This window comes from Leptonotus elevatus, chromosome 14 (assembly GCF_054856555.1).
Source record: "Leptonotus elevatus isolate MCC_2025b chromosome 14, RoL_Lele_1.0, whole genome shotgun sequence".
NCBI classification, from domain to species: Eukaryota; Metazoa; Chordata; class Actinopteri; order Syngnathiformes; family Syngnathidae; genus Leptonotus; species Leptonotus elevatus.
Genome location: NC_141252.1, coordinates 22130835 through 22153244, shown reverse-complemented (window position 1 = coordinate 22153244; position 22410 = coordinate 22130835). Strand labels below are relative to the sequence as shown.

At 44.9% G+C, this 22410-nt stretch overlaps 1 protein-coding gene across 9 annotated transcripts in view; it reads right to left on the bottom strand.

Moving 5' to 3' along the window:
* Positions 1 to 22410, bottom strand: part of ak7b (adenylate kinase 7b) — a 125686-nt gene that overhangs the window by 77106 nt on the left and 26170 nt on the right. For all 9 annotated transcript variants that reach the window (XM_086094527.1, XM_086094523.1, XM_086094528.1 and 6 more), the window contains 2 exons: positions 14989 to 15077; positions 2352 to 2442 (listed from right to left, as the gene is read on the bottom strand). In XM_086094527.1, coding sequence (XP_085950653.1) covers positions 2352 to 2442; positions 14989 to 15077 — 180 coding nt within the window. The remainder of the gene's footprint in view (positions 1 to 2351; positions 2443 to 14988; positions 15078 to 22410) is intronic.

Here is a 22410-nt window from a genome sequence, read left to right as displayed (position 1 = left end):
ACAATAAAGACACAAATTTATCTCCATACATGAGTGCCTTGGGTGTTTTGTTTGCATTGTAGCCTACTTATTTAAAAAAAAAAAAAAGTGTGCGTGTGAAGTCTGTTTTAAAAATAGTCCATAGTGATTGGATATTGTGTCTTGCTAAGAAAAATCAAAACAGAGGAACAATACAGGTAAATATTTATTTACTTATAAAATTAATTTTAACATGGTACATGTTTCAAATTGTACCAATTTTTCTATGTTTTGTTTAAAAACCAAATAGAATGTGTTACATGAAAAAGTGCTGTTATTATTTCCCCAAATATTTCAAATAAGCACATTTTAGAGCTGTAATTTTAATACTTTGATATTTTTACTCATATCAGCTCATGCCTATTCATAAATGTTCCCGGTGTGTCTGTGAAAGCTGCTCCTTGCTCTGCAGTGCGTGCACATTTAGACCAGGCATGCCACTTGGCGGTAAACCAGAAGAGCTGCTAAAAAAAATTGTTTTGCCATCCAGCATAATAAACATATCATTTAGGTATACATTTAACTGTTACACTAAAAATGCAAGTAAATTAATGTTAAATATTGGGATATGTATCGCCTTGAAGATCATATATTGGGATACATATGTATCGCGATACGTATCGTATCGTGATATGTATCGTATCGTTATCATAGGTTATTGGCAATACCCAGCCCTATTGGGAACAATGGCTCCACATGCCAACCATGAGTGGCACTGATGCAATTCTGGTAATTCCTCAGTGTCACTCATTAATGACTTGCCAATACAGTGAGCCCTCACTTTTTGCAGGTGATACGTTCGAAGCCCGCCCGCGATAGGTGAATTTCCATGAAGTAGAGGTAGTAAAAAAACAAAAAAAAAATTTTTCAATAACCGCTAATACTGTCTGTCATATTAATGAGCTCTTCTTGCAAGTTGTGTAAACAAGCGGCTACTTTGAAGTAAATTGCTTTAAATGAACATTCTACTTCTCCTGTGAGTGCTCATACACGCGATGTGTGTGTGTGTGGGGGGGATATGATACTCATTTTTATTTTTAAATGTTTTTTTCGGGAGAGCTCAGTATTGTTCATTCGGTAATTTTACCGATTTGACAAGTCATCATCATTGCTCTCTCTTTCTTTTTTCTTTTTTCTTTTGTTTTAATTTATAATTATTATTCTTTTTTTATTTATAATTTTTTATTTTGTATGTGGGTGAGTATGTGCATGTGCGTGTGTATGTGTGTGTGTGTGTGTGTGCAAGAATCCAGCAAGAGTCGTGAGGTTGTCAGGAGACCAGAGGAAGGATCAAAGAAAATAAAGGAAATCCAGCATGACCAGACATTACCTACTACCCACCGGGTTACCAACCAGAGTCTTTCACCAACCCCAGAAACATCTAAATTCCAACAAATTAGGGAGACCTCAAGAGACCAAAGGAGAGACTGAGGAAAGGAAGGAAGGATAGATAAAGCAGAGTGAGATCCACAGACATCAGTCTCCACCGATTCAACGACCAGAGGAAGAAGTAGACTGTGTTTGAATTACGATAGATGCTGGTGTGGTGTATCTGGCATGCATGAAAACCTCCACCAAAGAGTAGGTGCATTTCTATTACCCTTTGTTTTGCGCAAAAGGCAAGTTGTGCAAAAGCAAGCTGGTAATGGAAAGACATGATTTAAAAAAAAATACTCAAATATCACCAAAAAGTTTTTACGCTCCCATCAGGGGTTTTTGAGACATGCCGAAATAGAAGTATTTTGCAAGTGTAATGGAAAGTTTTTGTGCATTCTCTGTAGTCATGTGACCTCTGCCCGGTAATGAAGGAAAGGAAGTAGGAAGTATGGGGCAAGTATCTATGTGTCAACTGCGTGTGTATCTATGATGATGGGGTGTTGGGGTGAGGGCAGGTTGAACCATATTTCTTTTGTTTTATTTACATTGATTTCAAGGTGGACGGCTGTGCTGTATAGAACTGTATAGAAAGTATATATAAGGTATATAGTTTAATTAATTTTTGTTTGTTTTTTTACATATTTTTATTATTATTATTATTTTATTTATTTTTGATAAAATTGTATTTAGAAACAAAACTTGTGATTTAATTTACAAAACAAATTCGTAAGTTGAGGACTACCTGTATATTTTTAGCATATCAAATTAGCAATAGAACATACTTTTTGGCTGGTGTTGTGTTGATGTGAGTGTGCAATGCTATATGATAGAATACAACTGAATCAAGCGGTGTCTGGGCACTCAAGCAAGATGACGTTTTTTCTTATTTCCTCAAAAGTTGTCATTTTGAAAGTACGACGATTCTGTCCGACAGTGACAATATGCAACATACATACCTTAACAATGTCCTCCATGGTGTTATTGGAATAGTCCACAGCTACCAAGTAAAAGGGCTTGGGCTGATGCTCAATTATTTTTTTAACAACACTATAATGAGAAGGGGGAAAAAGAACATTACAGTAAATAGCACACAGAAACACTTTCAAATTTGTCTTTCAGACCAGTGATTCTTAACCATCCAGTGGGCCGCAAAGTAATTTCAGCTTTGTACACATGTAGCAGGGTATACAATATTCACCACCACCCCTCCCCGTGTAGTAAAACAAAAATCTGTCCACATTGCCTCTAACCTTGCCCAGCAAGCTGAAATTTTGCGGTATTTGTTCACAAATACGAGAATCCATCTTGTACTGCTCCTGATGATACGTCAGTTGTCAGCACAACTTTACTGCGTCGTCTCGCTCTCGAGTCACAACACAACGGTCTCAATCGCTCCACCCTCCTTTCCAATTATCCTTCCATCAATCGTGCTCATTTACAATAGTTCCGTCCTCCCAAATCAGAAACACAATGGATCACCACAAATACATTTCAATGGGAAAATAAATCCTCTTACACTAATATAGAGGAATGGACGCTGCAATTAATTCTGTTCTTGCAGAATTACTCACCTTTTCCTTGTTGAATGTTGAACAGTGAGAGAGGGCTTTGTGCATTTTTAATTTGGTAAAGATGTTCGTGCAATTTTTTTCCTAAGACAAGTTTGGCAGGGATTTAGGTGCCGATCAAAGCAGAGTGTCGCAGCTAGATTCGAAAGCTTGTGTTTGGCGATTTGTATCTGTGCACTTAAAAAATATACCCACGATATGGTTGTGTGTATTTTTTTTTAATGACTATGAATCTTCGATTACGCATATGCGGCTCGTGGTTTAAGGGTAAAAATATGCAGATACGTGTGTGTGCATTTTATGTCCGTGCACGTCTCATGTTACGGGTATGAGTCACTTTTGCACCCGTTTTGGAAGGTGATTTGGGTGTGGATCAAAGCAGAGTGTCCCAACTGCAGATTCAAGAGCTCGTGTTTTGTGATTTGTATCCGTGCACTTAGAAAATATTCCCATGATATGGTTGTATTTTTTTTATGACTATGGATCTTCAATTATGCCTTATAGTTTACGGATACATATATGCAGTTAGGTATATGTGCATTTGGTTTATGAGTACGAATATGCAGTTACCTATATGTACATTTTATGTACAAGCACATGCCTCATGTTAGGGGTATGTGTCACTTTTGCACCCATTTTAACTCCATAGAACTCCCTTGAGTGAATCACAATTATCAATCTGGTTACGCAGCCTCGTTTGTTTAAAAAACACACACACAAACACAAAAACACACACAAAAACAGAGAAGTTGATTCTGGCATTCTTTGCTTGTTGGGCATTTTATTGGGTTCAGTGACTACACATAAATAAATGTAATTGATGACCACATTGTATCATGTTATTTGATAATGATTTTATAAACCTTAACTGGATTTAATATATTTATTAAATACAAACAATAAGTCAACATAAATCATAATTTCAGAATGGGCCCCGGGCCATTTTTTTATAGGAAAAGTTGGGCTCCAAGGTAAAAAAGGTTAAGAACCCCTGCTCCAGACTATCATACTATGTACGTACGTACTGTAAAGCCGCTTTTCCATTACAAGTTCTGGAACTACCTTGCCCCGCACCTCCCCAGCCTCTGTTGCTTCTCCATTACGAACAGGCACCAATCAAAAAGAATGGAAAAGGGGCGGGATCAACTGAACTGTAGACTGGCTGTATGCAGGATTCTACCATAAGATTTCACGAGTGGCGAGTCTCTGTCACTGGTTTTACGACAATTCCCAAAAATATATTGTCGTTGCATGATGTGGCGACATCGCAAATTGCAGCCCATCAAATGCACAGAAGCTTTCACACAGACAACTAAATTTCCGGATTTAAGCCAGCCAGAGACAGACCCGGTGAGCAGTGCATGCCGCTTGCAATTTTTTGTTTACCACAAGCATCACTATTTCATCCAATTGTACATATAAAATTGTAAATATGAGTAAATATTGGTGTAAAACACAATATGTATGTATGTATGCCCGTGTAAAGACGTCTGGTCCGCTCGCTCTGACCAAAGTAAACTCTAAAAGTGCCTGTTAATAGATAAAATTCCACTCACTACGGTAGCAGACGATGGCTAAACCACAAGAATGACCTCAACGCAAAAGTCAACCAGAAGAGACCCCAAAGGTTACCCAGAAGCAGTTAATGCTGGATGCAAGCTTGGCTCAGTCCGACACCGGGAGCGAAATACTAATGCTAACACAGCCACGTAAGTTTCTAGAAGAATCTGGACGTGCACAAAGAGACATTATTGACTCCCAAAAACGCAATTAGGCGTCTAGTGGAGAAATTATTAGGAGAATCGACACATTGGAGGAGGGAATAATCGCTGCGGGAATGAATAGCGCCGAAGACCAGGGAGCTTGACCGGACTCACGCTCCGGCAAAGCTGTGAATGAGTCTGGATTTCCAGGCTAACAACGAAGCCCACTCCATGCCCATGCTAGACCAAGTGGTGCCCATTTTGGCCCCAACTGTACGTGTTCACTGGGACTTGACTATGTGACGTTGGTGCAAAAGGTCTATATTACTGATATAGTAGTAGAAAATAGTAGTAGCAATAGTAGTAGTAGTACTTTGCAAGTGGTTTGCAGTCAATTGTGAACCTTTCTTTTAAGTGTATTTTTTTTTTATCTGTTACAGATTGGGGGAATTAAAATATGGGAATACTGTGATAGCTCTTGGACCAAACGACGCTGAATTAATGCCAAAGTTCAGGAACACTTACGGATGTTTGAAAGCTTCAAAAGCAACATTTCTTCAAATGAGGACGTTGTTGAATTTGAAACAAACAGCAAACGTTTTGAGAATCATAGTGAACAGCTGATGTCTCATACAGTATGCAATACTGCCAAAAGTTGGACTGTCATGCGGAAAAGGACCAAGAATCTGATTCTGGAGAAAGGCGCCATATATCAGATTTGGAGGAAACAGACCAAGAATCAAATACTGAGATGGTTTTAGATGTTTGCTGTGAAGCAATACATTGTCAAACTAAAGCAGACATTGTTGACAGATCTGATCCGTGCAGTGAGCTTAAAGGGAAATTGGCAGCTTGGGCAACAAAATGCATTCACATAGTGCATTGTCACAACTGTTAACAATTTTAAGGCCGTGTGAAAAAAAAATCAAAGAACCCTTCTGTCAACCTTAACATCTGTGCGGTCAGAGAAACTGGAGATGGAAGCTACTACTATTTTGGAATTGCAAATGCTATTCGTTCAGAGCTGTCTCGTGAATCACCTCCTATAGCTGACACTCTAACCCTGCGGGTCAACATTGATGGCATATCCCTCTCCAAAAGCGCAAAAAATGAATTGTGGCCAATTTTGGCCAAGATCGAAGAAGTTCTGAGATATACGATACGATACGATACGATACGATACAATACGATATACGATACGATATACTTTTATTTTCCCCGTGGGGAACTTTTTCCTGGACTCCGTCCAGCTGCAGTTACAGTAGAAAAAACAACAGAATAAAAAGAGGTCAAATTAAAGTTAAATAAGAAGTGCAGCAATAAGTAGAAGACTTCCCAGAAGTCTTCACAGAAGTATACATGTGTAGAGAAGTACATACATGAGGACTGCACACACCCACATACCCACACACACTCTTAAATATATATATATATATATATATATATATATATATATATATATATATATATATATATATACACATGAGTATGTAAAGCACGGCTGCATATATTCCACACACACACAACATTGCACCATATATCTAATTGTACTGAGTTAATGTCGGTTGTTAAGCAGTTTGATGGATGTCGGCAGGAATGAGTTCTTGTAGCGGTTCAGCCTGGTTCTGGGGGCCCTGAAACTCCTGCCGGAAGGCAGTAGCTGGAACTCATGATGCAGAATGTGAGTCAGGTCAGTAACAATTTTCTGTGCCAGTCCGGTGACGGACCGCTCATAAAGCATCTGTAGGGAAGAATGATTCCTGACCCCCATGATCTTCATGGCAGTCCGCACCAGACCGGCAATCTGTGACCTTGACTGCACAGTCAGGTTGCCGTACCAGGCCGCAATGCCGTATCTGATGATACTTTCCAATGCAGCCCGGTAGAACAACAGCATGATCCTCTGCTCCACTCCATAGGCCCTAAATCTGCGTAGGAAATAGAGACGTTGTTGGAGTTTGGAGCAGAGACTTCCAACATGTACCCTCCAGCTGAGTGTGTTGTCAATGTGGACTCCCAGATACCTGTATGAACCCACCTGGCTGATGTGATTGCTTTTAATGACGACTGGCCTGTGGTCACCAACAGTTTTTGGATCAAATATCACCTCCTCTGTCTTCCCCACATTGAGCACAAGATGATTCTGGTCACACCACTGGACAAATTTCTCTATTTCTGAGAAATAGTCCAGTGGGCTACCGCCGGCCTGCAGCAAGCTGACGATAGCTGTGTCATCAGAGAACTTAATGATAAAGTTCTCTGGGTGTGATGTCACACAATCATTTGTGTACAACGTGAAGAGGACCGGGGAGCTGACGCAGCCCTGTGGGGCGCCAGTGCCAATCAATCTGGGTTCCGAGAGGGAGCTGTTGACCCTGACTTGCTGTGTGCGCTGTGTCAGGAAGGAGTGATACCACCTCGAGATGTACGGGTTCACATTCATCTCCTTTAGTTTACCCAAAAGCAGGTATGATGTATTTGTCATTGGACTGTATGAAGGCCCCTCAAAGCCTCCTTCTGTTTGTGATTACTTGAAGGGTTTGAGGACCTCAAACTAGTCATTTCTGAAGGTTTAGATTATGACGGAAGACATAATATCGCTCTTCCAGATGCCTTTATCTGTGATGCACCTGCTTGTGCCTACTTGAAAGGTATCAAGGGCCAATACCGGCTACAGTGCCTGTGAACACTGTGTAGAGCACGGGGTCTATCTAAATGGCAAAGTTATTTTTCCTGACTTGAAGGAACCACTCAGAACTGACTTAACATTTCAACGTAGGTGTGATGAGGGACATCACCGTTGTGACTCACCTTTACAAGTACTGGGAATAGGGATGGTTTCAAGCTTTGTGCTTGACTACATGCATTTAGTTTGCTTGGAAAATTGTAGGAGAATTATCGGTCAGTGGATCCATGGGCCTTTAAAGTGCCGGCTTTCATCAATCACTATCACAGCGATCTCGGGCCACTTAGAATCAATTAGAGAATATATGCCAAGGAATATTTTTCGAGAAGGGCATGGTCCTTCATCTGTGGACGGTCATAGTGTTTGGAGTTGTTTCTGCATGTTCCATAACAGCAGTGTTTACTCTGCATGTTTCTTGTTTTCCAGAGATGAACGAGAACAAAAGCAATACTAGCATGGCTCGTCTGCAAGCGCGCTTCTATGTTGACCCCCTTCCGGTTCACGCTGCTCAAGTCACGTGGCCTTGCGGTCTAAGAATAGCATTCGTGCGGTACACCATTAGGGGTGTCCCAATCCAATCTTTGAGATCTGTAATCGGTCCAATGCAACAAAACAAGTATTGGCTCGCATTGGACTGGATCTAAAATCTCAGATTTTACCACTCGTATACAAGCATTCTATTCCATGCTCCACTTAAGGACTTTTATCCCGAAGTGCCCATCACAAAAACATGTCGCAAAAGTGCTAACATAGTAACGAGTGGTAGTGAAAGTTGGTAGTTTAAAGTAATTTATTGATACTCCAGTGGGAGTTCACTGTAAAACTAAACTCACATGACAAAATAATTACACCTATTGAATGTCAAATACATCACAGACTTTGTTTCTTTCTTAGTTTTTGTTTGCAAAAATCACTAGCTCAAAGCTAACACTAGGGATGGGCACCGAAGACGGTACTTTTTGTGGTATAGACCGATTTGGGTCGGTACTTCCGAGCACAGATTCAAAAATTAAACAGTGCCATGTTTTGGTTCTGAAGCACATCTTTCTAAGTTGTGACTGTGTGGGGGTAGAAGAGTTGATTATTTTCCATGGCGCACTTGAATGCCACATTATACCTACACCAGCATACTGACGTCACCCACTCGCGCAGGATTTCACAAGAATACATTTCCGGGTTTGCAAACGAGCGAGATTTTTGCTGCGCCAAGCCAAACGATTACAGTTTATGAAGTACCACAGCCTCCGCGCTGGGCGCAGCTGAACATGTCCCCAGTTCCCTGCAATAGCAAAAGCTTGTGGCCAAATTGTAGCAAGCATTACAGACCACATGGGGTACATTCAAACTATTCATTTAAACCCAATTATTCTCTTTGCTCATGTCATGCCCTGTTCCAGCTGTCGTTTTTTTGTTTGTTGTTGCTATATATATATATATATAACGAAATCATCGCGCGGCAGACTTTACGTCAGGGGTGGCCAAGTTCGGTCCTTGAGAGACACTATCCAGCCTGTTTTCCATGTCTCCCTCCTCCAGCGCAGCTGAATCTAATGATCAGCTCATCAGCAAGCTTTTCAGAAACCTGATAACGATCCTGATCACAAATCTCTCTGCTCTTGAGGACCGAACTTGGCCACCCCTGCTTTACGTTCTTGAAAAATAGATTGATAGTGACTTCTACTTTCTTTGTAACTGCAAGTGTTTATCTTATTGCCTGCTCCTCAGAGTTCAAGACGTACACAGCAGGAACAGCGAATACAACTATGTCAGGACAGGTGCATTGTCGCACATGTGGAGATAGTAAATGCTGTTTCCACCATATACTGACAGTAAATAAAACAAGATTGTGAAAGCAGAATACAGTGGATGTGAAACGGTTCGATAAAGACATCCCTAAATTAAACTTTTATTGAAAATAATCTGCAAACTCACCAATCTTTGTGAGTAAACCAAGCAGCAATTTTTAAATAGTTTATCCATTGTTTAAATAAGTCTGATGCTTTTTTAACATGTTTGGCTCGGAGGGTTCCAGCTGGGAATTTAAAAAATAGAAAAGAAAAAAAAGAACCACACAATTTTGAGAACTACTGCTTAAATTATTTTGCTGAACGTTGTATTTTGCTGAATGTTATGTTTTTAACTGAATATAGGACAATGCAGAAGCGCAGGGAGGCTTTCTCATGTGACGAATTTCAAACCTGTGATGAGGATAAAGTACCACCTACACCTCTCTAAGGACTGTCCCAGAAAGTAAGCCTCCTGAACAATAGACATAGGAGCTACAGTAGGCCCTTGAGTATGTCCAGCAACACCACTAATGAGTCTCCAGCAGGATCTGATGCAAGTACGCGAAGGATGGACTTTTAATTTATGTATTCAAGAATATACAGATCATGTAAAATCTTGAAATATAAAACTATTTGTACTAGTACTAGTAGCGGCCGTGGCTCAGGGTGCAGAGACGGTCGTTCAGAAACCAGAAGGTCTGGTGTTCAATCCCCACTCTCCCTAAGTCATGTGTCGTGTCCTTAGAAAAGGCACTTCACACATTGCCTCCAGTGCTAATCACACTGGTGTGCGGAAGGTGCAAATGTTTGGTGGTGGTTGGAGGAGCCGTAGGCGCACACTGGCAGCCATGCTTCCATCAGCCTGCCCCAGGGCAGCTGTGGCTACTTAAGTAGCTGACCACCACCGTAGTGTGAATGTGTGAGTGCATGAATAATGTATGAAGTCCAATATAAAGCGTCGTTGAGTGTCTAGTAAATCTGATGCATTATTATTATTATTATTATTATTATAGTAGGACGCCCAGTCCTAGTGCATTCCCGAGTCTGGACCAACAGAGATCAAGCCATCCAACTGCTGATCCAAGAAGCCACACCTCAAATGTGGGCACCCCAAGTCGGACACAGACAAAGAGACACCCCACTACCCCACTGGAACCGAGACACTGAGACAGAGCCCCCATTCGTCAAAAAGACGGACGTCAATTTGAATGTCGACGCACAATTACTGCTTTCCTGGCAGAAGCTGCAAAACAACTTAAAAGTTGTGCCTGAGGAGACAAAAAAGAAAAAGAAAAAGGGAAGCTACCCGGATAAAAGGACAGCAAGATTTGTCCGGCTTTCACTCGCTGGCGGGAGCCCAAAAATACAATGCGCTTGTCCTCATGGGAAATGTGTCAAGAAGGGGGAGCTTGAGGACCCAAATGCGGGAAGACAGGGCAAGGAGGCAGAGGTTCGATCAAAAAAGGGATTTTAATTTCTACAAAACAAAAGGCGAGATCTAAATTGCACGGAAAAACATAACATGGAGAAAACAACAAGGCAAAACGGGCAGCATGACATGGGGGGGAAAATCCAAGGCAAAAACGGGCAGCATCACAGGGGGAAATACAACAATGACCCGACACAGACAGAGGGGAGACAGCAGACTAAATACACAGATTAACGACACAACAAGACACACCTGGGGCAAGACACAAGTGGCTGAGGGCACTGATTGGATCACACGAGGAAGGGCAGGATCACACTTAACAAGACCAAGGGAGACACACAAGGAAAACAGAACCCAAAACATGACAGAACCCCTCCCTCAAGGGACGGCTCCCAGACGTCCCTAACACAAAAAGGTCCAAAAACAGGGCGGGCGGAGGGGGGCTCGGAGGCGGGAACCTGGCACACCCATCAAGGCCAGTCCGGGGGGCGTCCCGGACGCCAGACGAGGGGAGCCCGGCGGCGCCGGTCCGGAGAGCGCCCCGGACGCCACACTGGAGCAAAGGCAGACAGGGAGAAGACGGCAGTGGGACGTGCACCTCCTTGGTCCGGGGTCTTGAGGCTGCCGTGGCACGGGGTCTTGAGGCTGCCGTGGCACGGTGTCTTGAGGCTGCCGTGGCACGGTGTCTTGAGGCTGCCGTGGCACGGTGTCTTGAGGCTGCCGTGGCACGGTGTCTTGAGGCTGCCGTGGCACGGTGTCTTGAGGCTGCCGTGGAGGCGGCAGACCTGGCACGGGGTCTTGGGGCTGCCGTGGAGGCGGCAGACCTGGCACGGGGTCTTGGGGCTGCCGTGGAGGCGGCAGACCTGGCACGGGGTCTTGGGGCTGCCGTGGAGGCGGCAGACCTGGCACGGGGTCTCGGGGCTGCCGCGGAGGCGGCACGGGTTCATGGGGCTGCCGCGGAGCCGGCACGGGTACATGGGGCTGCCGCGGAGCCGGCACGGGTACATGGGGCTGCCGCGGAGCCGGCACGGGTACATGGGGCTGCCGCGGAGCCGGCACGGGTACATGGGGCTGCCGCGGAGCCGGCACGGGTACATGGGGCTGCCGCGGAGCCGGCACAAGTACATGGGGCTGCCGCGGAGCCGGCACGGGTACATGGGGCTGCCGCGGAGCCGGCACGGGTACATGGGGCTGCCGCGGAGCCGGCACGGGTACATGGGGCTGCCGCGGAGCCGGCATGGGTACATGGGGCTGCCGCGGCAGACGTGGCTCGGGTACATGGGGCTGCCGCGGCAGACGTGGCTCGGGTACATGGGGCTGCGGCGGCAGACGTGGCTCGGGTACATGGGGCTGCGGCGGCAGACGTGGTTCGGGGACTTGGAACTGCGGCGGCAGACGAGGTTCGGGGACTTGGAACTGCGGCGGCAGACGCGGTTCGGGGATTTGGAACTGCGGCGGCAGACGCGGTTCGGGGACTTGGAACTGCGGCGGCAGACGCGGTTCGGGGACTTGGAACTGCGGCGGCAGACGCGGTTCGGGGACTTGGAACTGCGGCGGCAGGCGCGGTTCGGGGACTTGGAACTGCGGCGGCAGGCGCGGTTCGGGGACTTGGAACTGCGGCGGCAGGCGCGGTTCGGGGACTTGGAACTGCGGCGGCAGGCGCGGTTCGGGGACTTGGAACTGCGGCGGCAGACGTGGTTCGGGGACTTGGAACTGCGGCGGCAGACGTGGTTCGGGGACTTGGAACTGCGGCGGCAGACGTGGTTCGGGGGCTTGGAACTGCGGCGGCAGACGTGTTTCGGGGACTTGGAACTGCGGCGGCAGACGTGGTTCGGGGACTTGGAACTGCGGCGGCAGACGTGGTGCAGGGACCTGGGGCTGCGGCGGACGTGGTTCGGGGACATGTGCTTGGCTTGGCGGTGCTTGGCGGTAGCTGGGTGAACATGGCTTGGGGTGGCGTGGCTGAAGTAGACTTGAGAGCAGGAACTAATGTAGGGCTATGAGGTGCACAAGATGGGGACCGGAGTGATGAACTTGGCGGGGACCGAGGTGACGGGGGGTGACATGACCCGGTGTTAAAATAATCCGCAAACGAAAACTGTGACGAAAACATGTAAGGGTTTATGCTGGTGAAAAAATCCAAATCGGTGTCTAAATCGGAACTGGAATCTGTAAGTGCATTAACCAAAAAACAGCCTTCTTCATCTTCATCATCGGTGAAATCTGTGTCTATGAAACAATGGGGTGACAAAATGGTGTCATAGGGCAGGGACTTAAGTGAACTAAGGAGATCGGGTGAATGGGGAACAGAGGACAAGGTGGAACCAGCCAGAGAAAAATAACTTACATGGAGGGAATGGGATTGGGTGGCAGGCTGATGGTGCTTTCGAGCCGACCGACGGCGTGCCGGTCGGCAACGGGAGCTTCCCGCTGGGTCTGATCGTGGTCGGGTCATTCTGTCAAGAAGGGGGAGCTTGAGGACCCAAATGCGGGAAGACAGGGCAAGGAGGCAGAGGTTCGATCAAAAAAGGGATTTTAATTTCTACAAAACAAAAGGCGAGATCTAAATTGCACGGAAAAACATAACATGGAGAAAACAAGGCAAAACGGGCAGCATGACATGGGGGGGAAAATCCAAGGCAAAAACGGGCAGCATCACAGGGGGAAATACAACAATGACCCGACACAGACAGAGGGGAGACAGCAGACTAAATACACAGACTAACGACACAACAAGACACACCTGGGGCAAGACACAAGTGGCTGAGGGCACTGATTGGATCACACGAGGAAGGGCAGGATCACACTTAAACAAGACCAAGGGAGACACACAAAGAAAACAGAACCCAAAACATGACAAAATGTGATATTCCTTCAGGCATAACATTACCGCTTTTGTCCATATGGCGCCGCCATAATCAACAAACTGAAAGTTCTTTAGTGTTGCTTTAAGAGCTCAAATCGGCACTGATGGTCAGGCTCTACATAATATCTGGGACGAAGCCTGGTATTGTAGCTACAGAAAAATTAATGTAAGATGTTTTGATTTTGGGATAAGGTAACAAAGAAAACCATGAATTGAATGTTTTGGGGAATGGAGAGACACACAGGAAACGGTGTCACATCACGGCAAGCATAATGCAAATCAGGTGGGGTTAGTGGGTTGGTCCCTGGACGCTGTTGGTAGGTTCTTTTCTGCCGGGCGGGCTGGTCGTGGTGAGCTTTTATGTCCCGACGGAACTTTTATGTCGAGCTACGTGTTTGACAGCTGAGAGGTATGGATAGTCTTGAGTCTGGCCTGCTGGATGTGGAAGACGTTGAAGATATGTACCCTGCAGTGTTGGGAACGTTAGTTTAGTAAAGTAATTATAGTTACTCATTACTTGTTTAAAAAACTAACTATTTTCGCTACTTTAAAAACAAAAAGTTTTATATCAAATCATTTGGATTTTTCATTTTTTAAATATTAATATTATTTTTATTATTGTTATTATATTTTTATACAAGGAATTCAAATTAGGTCCAGGATTTATAGGGTGTTTTCATTTATTTTTGTGAATATTTGTCACACAAATACCTTGACATGTTATATAATAATAATAATAATAATAATAATAATAATAATGTGTGCACCATCGCTGTGACGCAATGGTCAGAATGCAAGCTGACCTATCCATGACCTGTGAGGCCATGTCACAGGTGAAAACTGACCTAGTGGCATCCAACAACACCATGGCTCGAATGAGAACGGACGTCGATGGCTGCGGCCTGCTCACCTGATGGGGTGAATCCTGTTGGTGGCTTCTGGGGACTGATTTGACAATTCCAAATGACTGGAAATGGTCACAAACGATACATGCAAAGTTCACTCAAGATGAACTGATGGCAACGTGTAGAGTAGTGATGTCAAAGTCCGGTCTTCGAGGGTCTGAGTCCTGCATGTTTTAGAGGTTTCCCATGTTCAACACAGCTGATTCATATTTAAACTCATCAGCAGGCTCTGCAGGAACCTGATAATGATCCTGATCATCGACTCAGGTGTGTTGGAGAAACCTCGAAAATATGTAGGACTCAGGTCCTTGAGGACTGGACTACACGTGGTGTAGACGCACGTTCTATTGGGACTGAGTGACAACAATGTGCCACAATGACTGTCAAAATTAGGGTATAAATTATGTATTTGATGATTAAAGCGTCTAAAATGAATTCAGAGGACGGGGTTCAATAAGCCACGGCTTCAACCTGTCAGCCCTTTTTTTCCCGAATGTTGTTTATGTCGCGAATGAGATGTCATCGTTGAGGTCCTGTTGTAATATGATGTCCGGGGGAAAAAATTGTCTATCTAGCAATAGATATTCAACAAATTTAATTAATTAATGAAAGAAAAAACATTGAATAAAGTATTGCTGTTGTGTCCAACCTTGCAAGGTCACTGACGTGAATCGTGGGAACAATGTTGTTGCCCTCTCCAAAGACTGGTATTTCATTTTCTTGTCCCAGCCATGACATCTATGAATCAAGAATAAAATTTGGTTACAATAAAATAAAACACCATTACACAAAACTAATAAATAATTGTGCTTGATACTGTGCTTGATACTGTATGTATATTTTGGGCAATTTTTCAGAAAATATGAATGATAACACAAAAACCTTTCTTTCACTAATCAGTAGTGCTTGGATCAAGCCATTTATTATGAAACAACTGCGTTCATTCTTAAAATCATAATGACTTGAGAAACTGCACAAATGACCCTGATCGAAAGTTTACATACCCCAGTTTTTAATACCGTGTATTGCCCCCTTTAACATCTATGACAGCTTGGAGTATTTTGTGGTAGTTGTGGATGAGATCTCCCCAGCAGGGATAGGAATCGAAAACCGGTTCTTGTTGACAACCGGCTCCCAGTGCTTCAATTCCTTGCCATCGTTTGCCATTTTTGCTAATGATTCTCTTATCGATTCCATGTAGGCTGATGACGTCACCACACGCGCGACATTTCCGTGCGCGTCGAGCAACAAACATGGCGTCATGCTCGAAAGTTTGGTGACATTTTACAAGGAAAGCCAACAACAATATTTGCAAATTGGATATTTCGTTTGAGGAAACACTACCATTATGCAAAAGCATTTGCACATAGCATGCAATAACTGTCCGTCGTGTTTGTGAGCGCTCCGGAGGACTCAACCCAGCAGCAGCACCGGCAATGCAAGTGTCCTCTCCCATCAACACTGCAGGTAGAAACTATATTAGCGCCCGTTAATGTTAAAGCCAATTTCTCACTAAACGGCGTCTGCTTGCGAGGTAAACGCCGCGGCCCGCGAGTGTTGTGTTGTTTTTTTCATCAGGGTTCATTCAAGGTTGCAAAATGTGCAAAGATGTACAGAACGAACCATGACTTAAAGCAACACTTGTTACCTCCACACACTCTGCTCATAAGCAGCTCACGGGAGTCACACTCCAATCTACTTCTACAGGGAAGAAGAGTTTTTGAGTGCTCAGTTCATATGACTGTTGAAATGTTACTAGAGTGGACATTATAGTCACAAAATAATCTAGGTTGTATTTTGTAAATTTCTGCAGATGATTTAAAAAAAATTGTAGTTATATTTATTTTCAAATCTTTTTTTTTTGTCTTTATTTTCTTTCTTTTTTCTGGGGACCCCATGGCACCTCATTAAGGAGTCCTTGAATGTGGACCACTTAAAACTTCACTGTTGGGTTTGTAAGGCCATGTTTCTTTTAAACATGTCTCTTGTTCACAGATACAGCTAACATAAAAAAGTGGATGCTAATCTATTTATTCTCCTTTTTACAAAAAAAATAATCGATAAGAGAATCAATAAAGAATCAAATTGTTAAGCAGAATCGAAAATGGGATCGTAATCGTAAAAATCTTATCAATTCCCATCCCTACTCCCCAGAGTGGCTCAATGATATTGAGGTCAGGAGATTGAGATGGCCACTCCAGAACCTTCACTTTATTCTGCTGTAGCCAATCGGCCTACCTTTTCGGCTCGACTTGACTTTGTGTACAGTGTTCCCTAACTTTTGGCGGATGTTTGGGGGGGTGTTTGGGCGAGTTATGCTTCTACTAAGCCATAACTAAGCCACCACACAGTCTTCTAAACACTTGTTAACTTTGTAAATATATTAAGAAAAATAGCAGCATAAATAAAGAATACAGTAAATATGGGAGGAGTGGGGGGCGGCCCGGGTGGACAGGTGGTATAATCTCTGAAAAACCCATGAAATAGCGAGGTACAGCCCAGGATGAACCCCGTAATGTATGAAATTTGGACCCAAATACAAATCCATGATATAGTGAATCCGCGATAAGTGATCTTCCACTATCATCTCGCAATTACTGTATAGAAACCATGAATATTTACCAAAACACAACATAACAGCACAAAACTGTGCCACAAACATCATTAGGAGCAGTTCAGAATAAACAATTATCTAATAACATGACAAAAAATTAAATGGCATGCACTCAGAAAAGTGTGACCACTGCCTACATAAAAAAAAAGACAACAAAGTGACAATTCATGTAATTGAATATATTTTAATATTTTTTTTTATATCAAACAAATTGGATTTAAAAAAATAATTATTCTTATTGTTGTTATTATTAATATAATAGTAATAATTATTATTTTTATTTTTTTTATTATTACTATTATCCATCTACCCAGCCAACCATCCATTTACTTAATCGCCTATTCCTCAAAAGGGTTGCGGGGGTGCTGGAGCCTATCTCAGCTGGCTTCGGGCAGTAGGCGGGGTACACCCCGAGCTGGTTGCCAGCCAATCCAGGGCACACAGAGACGAACAACCATCCACACTCACAATCTAGGGACAATTTAGAATGTGGGATTGAAACTGGAGTATCCAGAGAAAACCCACACAGGCACGGGAAGAACATGCAAACTCCACGCAGGAAGGCCAAAGCACGGACTCACATCCTCTGTACTGGGAGGCGGACGTGTTAACCAGTCAGCCTCAGCCACCGTGCTTGTTTAGCAAGCAGAATAGTGTGTAGCGATAATTGATGTTGTCTTTTTGGACGAATTAGTTATTTGATCGGCGTTTGAGGAAATTGTAATTCCCTCAATCGCCTATAGGGACACCACGTTCTGTTTACTTTCACTTTTGGAGAAACACAACGAATAAAATCCAAATCCTCATTTATTTATTCATAATCTAAAGTCGCCACTTTCAATGTTCGTGGTTCTTTGTATTAATGAAATAATAACTAATCCACTCGGACACAAGCACGATTGAGAACGAATTAAATTTAGAAATTCATTCACTACGATTACACATACAGAATCAAAACACTGCCTACCTAACTATCATACGGTGAAAAGAAAAGGAATAAAAATTGAAGCTAATAAAAATAAGAAAGGAACAATTTAATGAGATAGAAAGGAAAGGTTTGACTTGCCAAATCTGTGAGGTATTTGAAATGGAAGTTGCACCAGCAATATGTCAAATTGGCTATGAGGAGAGTGAGTGAGTTAAATCGAGCCAGAGGAGGGAAGGTCGATTGAAGAAAAAATCAAGTTGCTCCCAAAAGGCAAGACATTTTTTTTATTATACAGTTAGATGAGGTGCGACGCAGCTCGGGACTCCCGGCAGATGAGGGGCATTGCAGCTCAGCTCAAGGTGGATGGCGCTTTCAGGCAAGGTCGGGGGGCTTCAGCCGAAGTTGTACTCTCGGCACGCGAGGAGGTCCGCGTCTCAGCTGCCCAAATCCAGCTGCTGAGGCCGAGATCTGCTGCGTACCTGCATCCTGAGGGAAACTAGCCGTTGAACCAGCTTGCCACGGTACGCTCGTAGGATGGAGCCGGTACGGGTTGACGTACGGGGAGTGTGCGCTGCCCGAGTCCAAACTGTGGTCGCTGGGTGACACATGGGGTCATAAAAAATTTTGTGCCACCGAGGTGGGACGAAACACAAAAAGAACAAAAAAGGGAAAAAGGAAGAGCAGAAGTCTCTTTGGCCGGTGGTGGGCGCCGGGGTTTGGAGCACGGCGGCGGTTCGGTGCGATCGGCAATTCCGAGACACTTGGTTGTTCAGGGAACAGAGATGCCACGTTGTTGAAAAACGTGGCACGGCACCGGAGAGTCCTTTTGTTAGTTCTGGGCCAGACGAGGTGCAAAAAGGGGAAAAAGGTGAAGCAGGAACAAGAGGGCTGGATCAAGAGCGCGAGGTTCGCGCCGGCTGTTTTAAAGTTGCGGCGGTGTCCCTCTTTTGGCTCAACCCAAGACAGAGATTTCTAAACTCCAAATTATCAAAGCATTAATAATTAATAATTAAATTTGGTCAGGTTGGCAAGTCAAGTTCTTCCAAGCAAAGCATGTTATCGTTACACATATCAACTAATAACGTATCATGAGATAATTTCGTTCTTTCCTGTCTAACTAAATAATCTCTGGGTTTACAATCATCATTCCTGTTGAATTACATATGACATTCTCCTTCATCGACATAACAACATGACGTGAAACACTCAGTTGTGCGTAAATTCACTAGTATGAGATAAATTTCTTATGTGAAATGTGTACGATTACTTTGTGGTGTATAGGTGTTTTATGTGAGGGCAGTTCCGATCGTGACCACTTGGAGGCACTCTGGTCACGTGTAACCTCCAAGAAGGCTGGAATGTACTGACCAGGATTCCAACGGACCTTTTGGCTCATGTTGTTTTATGCCTTGATAAGAGTTTGCAGACTGCCAGTCTGCCCAACACTCAGATGTCAGCAGGGGTGAAGATGATGCTTTTCGATAAAATACTTTGATGCCATAAACTCATGGTTCTGGCTGCAACAAACAATCACATCCTTGTGAGATGGCCTGTGGTTGACTTTAAAAGAGTGTAATCTATTTTGGATTTTGGGGGAGAAACTGAGACAGCTCACCCAACCAAGGTTGACTGAACGCACATTTCCAAGAGGGAAATGTTAATGAATGGAAGCGATTTTTTTTTTTGAGGTTGGTCTATAATTGTTACAAGTGATATGACTGCTTATCAGTCCCCAGACCACTTTTATGGTCTGGTCTATCTACAGGAATCAGCTATGTGTTTTTTTGTGGAAACAACGCCCCTCGGAAGTTATACGGTACCACAGTGTCCTCCAGCGGTCACTATCAATATTATCCTCAAGAATCCTGCTGCTCGAAGTTAATCTAAAGTCTACATCATTCGGAGCATAAACGGAATCTATGTATTTGACTGACATCAAGTGACTTTTATTGTTTATCTTTGTACACAACCTGTATGTCTATCTCAAATGAATTATGCTGTAACTTCTGCAGCCATCTAAGTTAAACTAATTAGAAAGCTTAGCGGATTTAATAACTTTATGATCGCGTTAGTGTTTGAAATGTGTTCCGAATGATAAATGAAGCATCTGGCTTGTCAATTCTGATAAAAAAAAAAATTCAAATGCTATCCCAAAAACTTGGTCTCATTCGACCAAGTCTGCTTATTGCGCACGGAAGAGGCGGAGACTGCTTGATCACCTGCCCCGCAAGCTTAAAAGCCAGCGCGCGAAGAACCTCCCTCTTTGCCCACGCTCTCTTGCCAACGCTCTCTCTGGCCCCATGAACTGCCCCAGACCAACACAGAGACGTGGTCGCCAAACACGATGAGAACGACCATGTGGGTTATTTTCTTGAGCCCCAGACTTGCAACCACACTGTGTACCCCAAAGCGCGCATCACGCAAGGACTCGCAACCACACCGCACCCCAAAGCACGTGTGCCTGTTCCTGCCGAGAGCCAATCTACGTACCGTCCAATCTCTGAATCACGCAGCGTCCCGCCGACCCGGTTCCATGACGTCTTTTACGCACCAAACTGCTGTGCGCCAGCGACACACTGACTTCTACTCCAGCCATGCGCCAGCGACGCCCCGCAGCACCCAAACCAACTGAGCTTCACCTGTCTCGGACTTTGCTGCGGCCACTCAGCCGTGCAAGAACTTTACCACCAACCGGGATTTATGCCATCAGAGGACCTGCCGCGGCCTCTCAGCCGTGCGCCCATCACCTTCAGAGACTCCGGTGCAGCATTCCAGCTGCTCGTGCGCCGACCGCCCTTGCCTCCAATGGAGTTTTCTTCAACTGAGGATCGACACTCGCAGAGTCCCTCTCTCTTCCGTGCACCTGAACCAGGCCGTAAGTGCACCTTCATTGCAATCTGACCATACCACTGGCGCAACGCTTTGATCCAAATAGAAAAGAGATTCCATTTCTGCCGAATCATTTGTGTTTTCTGAGTGGATTTGTAATTCTCTTACTAAAGCAAAGAACTCCATAATTAACTTGTAGCAACTTCAGATTATGAACAATTGAAAATAAGATTTTTATCATTTATTTTGCTCCTACAAACAAGCAAAGTCAACGTGGTACCCCCAGAGGTTGCTGAGGAAATTACAACTCCCCTCAGTACCGTCTAAATTTCTCGTTCGCCATTACGGCAACCCAAATGATCGTTACAATTACAATTATTATTATTATTATTATTATTATTATGCAAGGAATTAAACTTCTCCGTGAGTCATCACCTTATCGTGGTGGAGGGGTTTGCGTGTCCCAATGAGCCTAGGAGCTATGTTGTCTGGGGCTTCATGCCCCTGGTAGGGGCACCCATGGCAAACAGGTCCTAGGTGAGGGACCAAAGCATGGCTCAAAAAGACCCCTATGGTGAATGTCAATTTTGGATTGCGGTTTCCCTTGCCCGGACGTGGGTCACCCGGGCCCCCCTCTGGAGCCAGGCCTCGAGGTGGGATTCAAAGGCGCACATCAAGTGGCCGGGATTATACCCATGTGGCCCGGCCGGGCACAACCCGAAAAGGCAACGTGTGTCCCCCTTCCCATGGGCTCACCACCAGTGGGAGGCGCCAAAGGGGTTGGTGCGCAGTGAGCTGGGCGGCAGCCATAGGTGGGGACCTTGACTGTCTGACCCCCGGCTACTGAAGATAGCTCTGGGGGCATGGAATGTCACCTCTCTGGCAGGGAAGGAGCCCGGTCTGGTGTGTGAGGCTGAGAATCTCCGACTAGATAAAGTTGACTCGCCTCCACACACAGCTTGGGTTCTGCTACCAATCCTCTCGAAAGGGGTTAGACTCTCCTCCACTCTGGAGTTGCCGACGGTGAGAGGCACAGAGCAAGTGTAGGCGCATGTATGTTGGGGTTTACCCCGGTGAATGGGTGGAGGGACGGGTCCTGACTGTTGTTTGTGCTTATGCACCGAACAGCAGCTCAGAGTACGCACCCTTTCTGGAGTCCTTGGAGGGTGTGCTTGAGAGCTGTGGCTCTGGGGACTCATTCTGCTGGGGGACTTCAACGCTCACGTGGGCAATGACAGTGAGACCTGGAGGGGCGTGATTGGGAGGAACGCACCATGTTCAAACACAAGGGTTTCCATATGTGCACTTGGCACAAGGACACCCTAGGTCCGCAGTTCGATGATCGGTTTTGTAGTTGTGTCATCAAATTTGCAGCCGCATGTGTTGGACACTCGGGTGAAGAGAGAGGCGGAGCTGTCAACTGGTCACAACCTGGTGGTGTGTTGGCTCCGATGGCAGGGTAAGATCGACCTGGCAGACCCAAACATTGTGAGGGTCTGCAGGGAACGTCTGGCAGAATCCCCTGTCAGAAAGAGTTTCAATGCCCACCTCCAGCAGAACTTCTCCCTTGTCCCGGGGGTGGCGGGGGACGTTGAGTCAGAGCGGGCCATGTTCCGCGCCTCCATTGTTGAGGGGGCCGATCGGAGCTGTGGCCATAAGGTGGCGTGGCGGCAATCCTCGAACCCGCTGGTGGACACCAG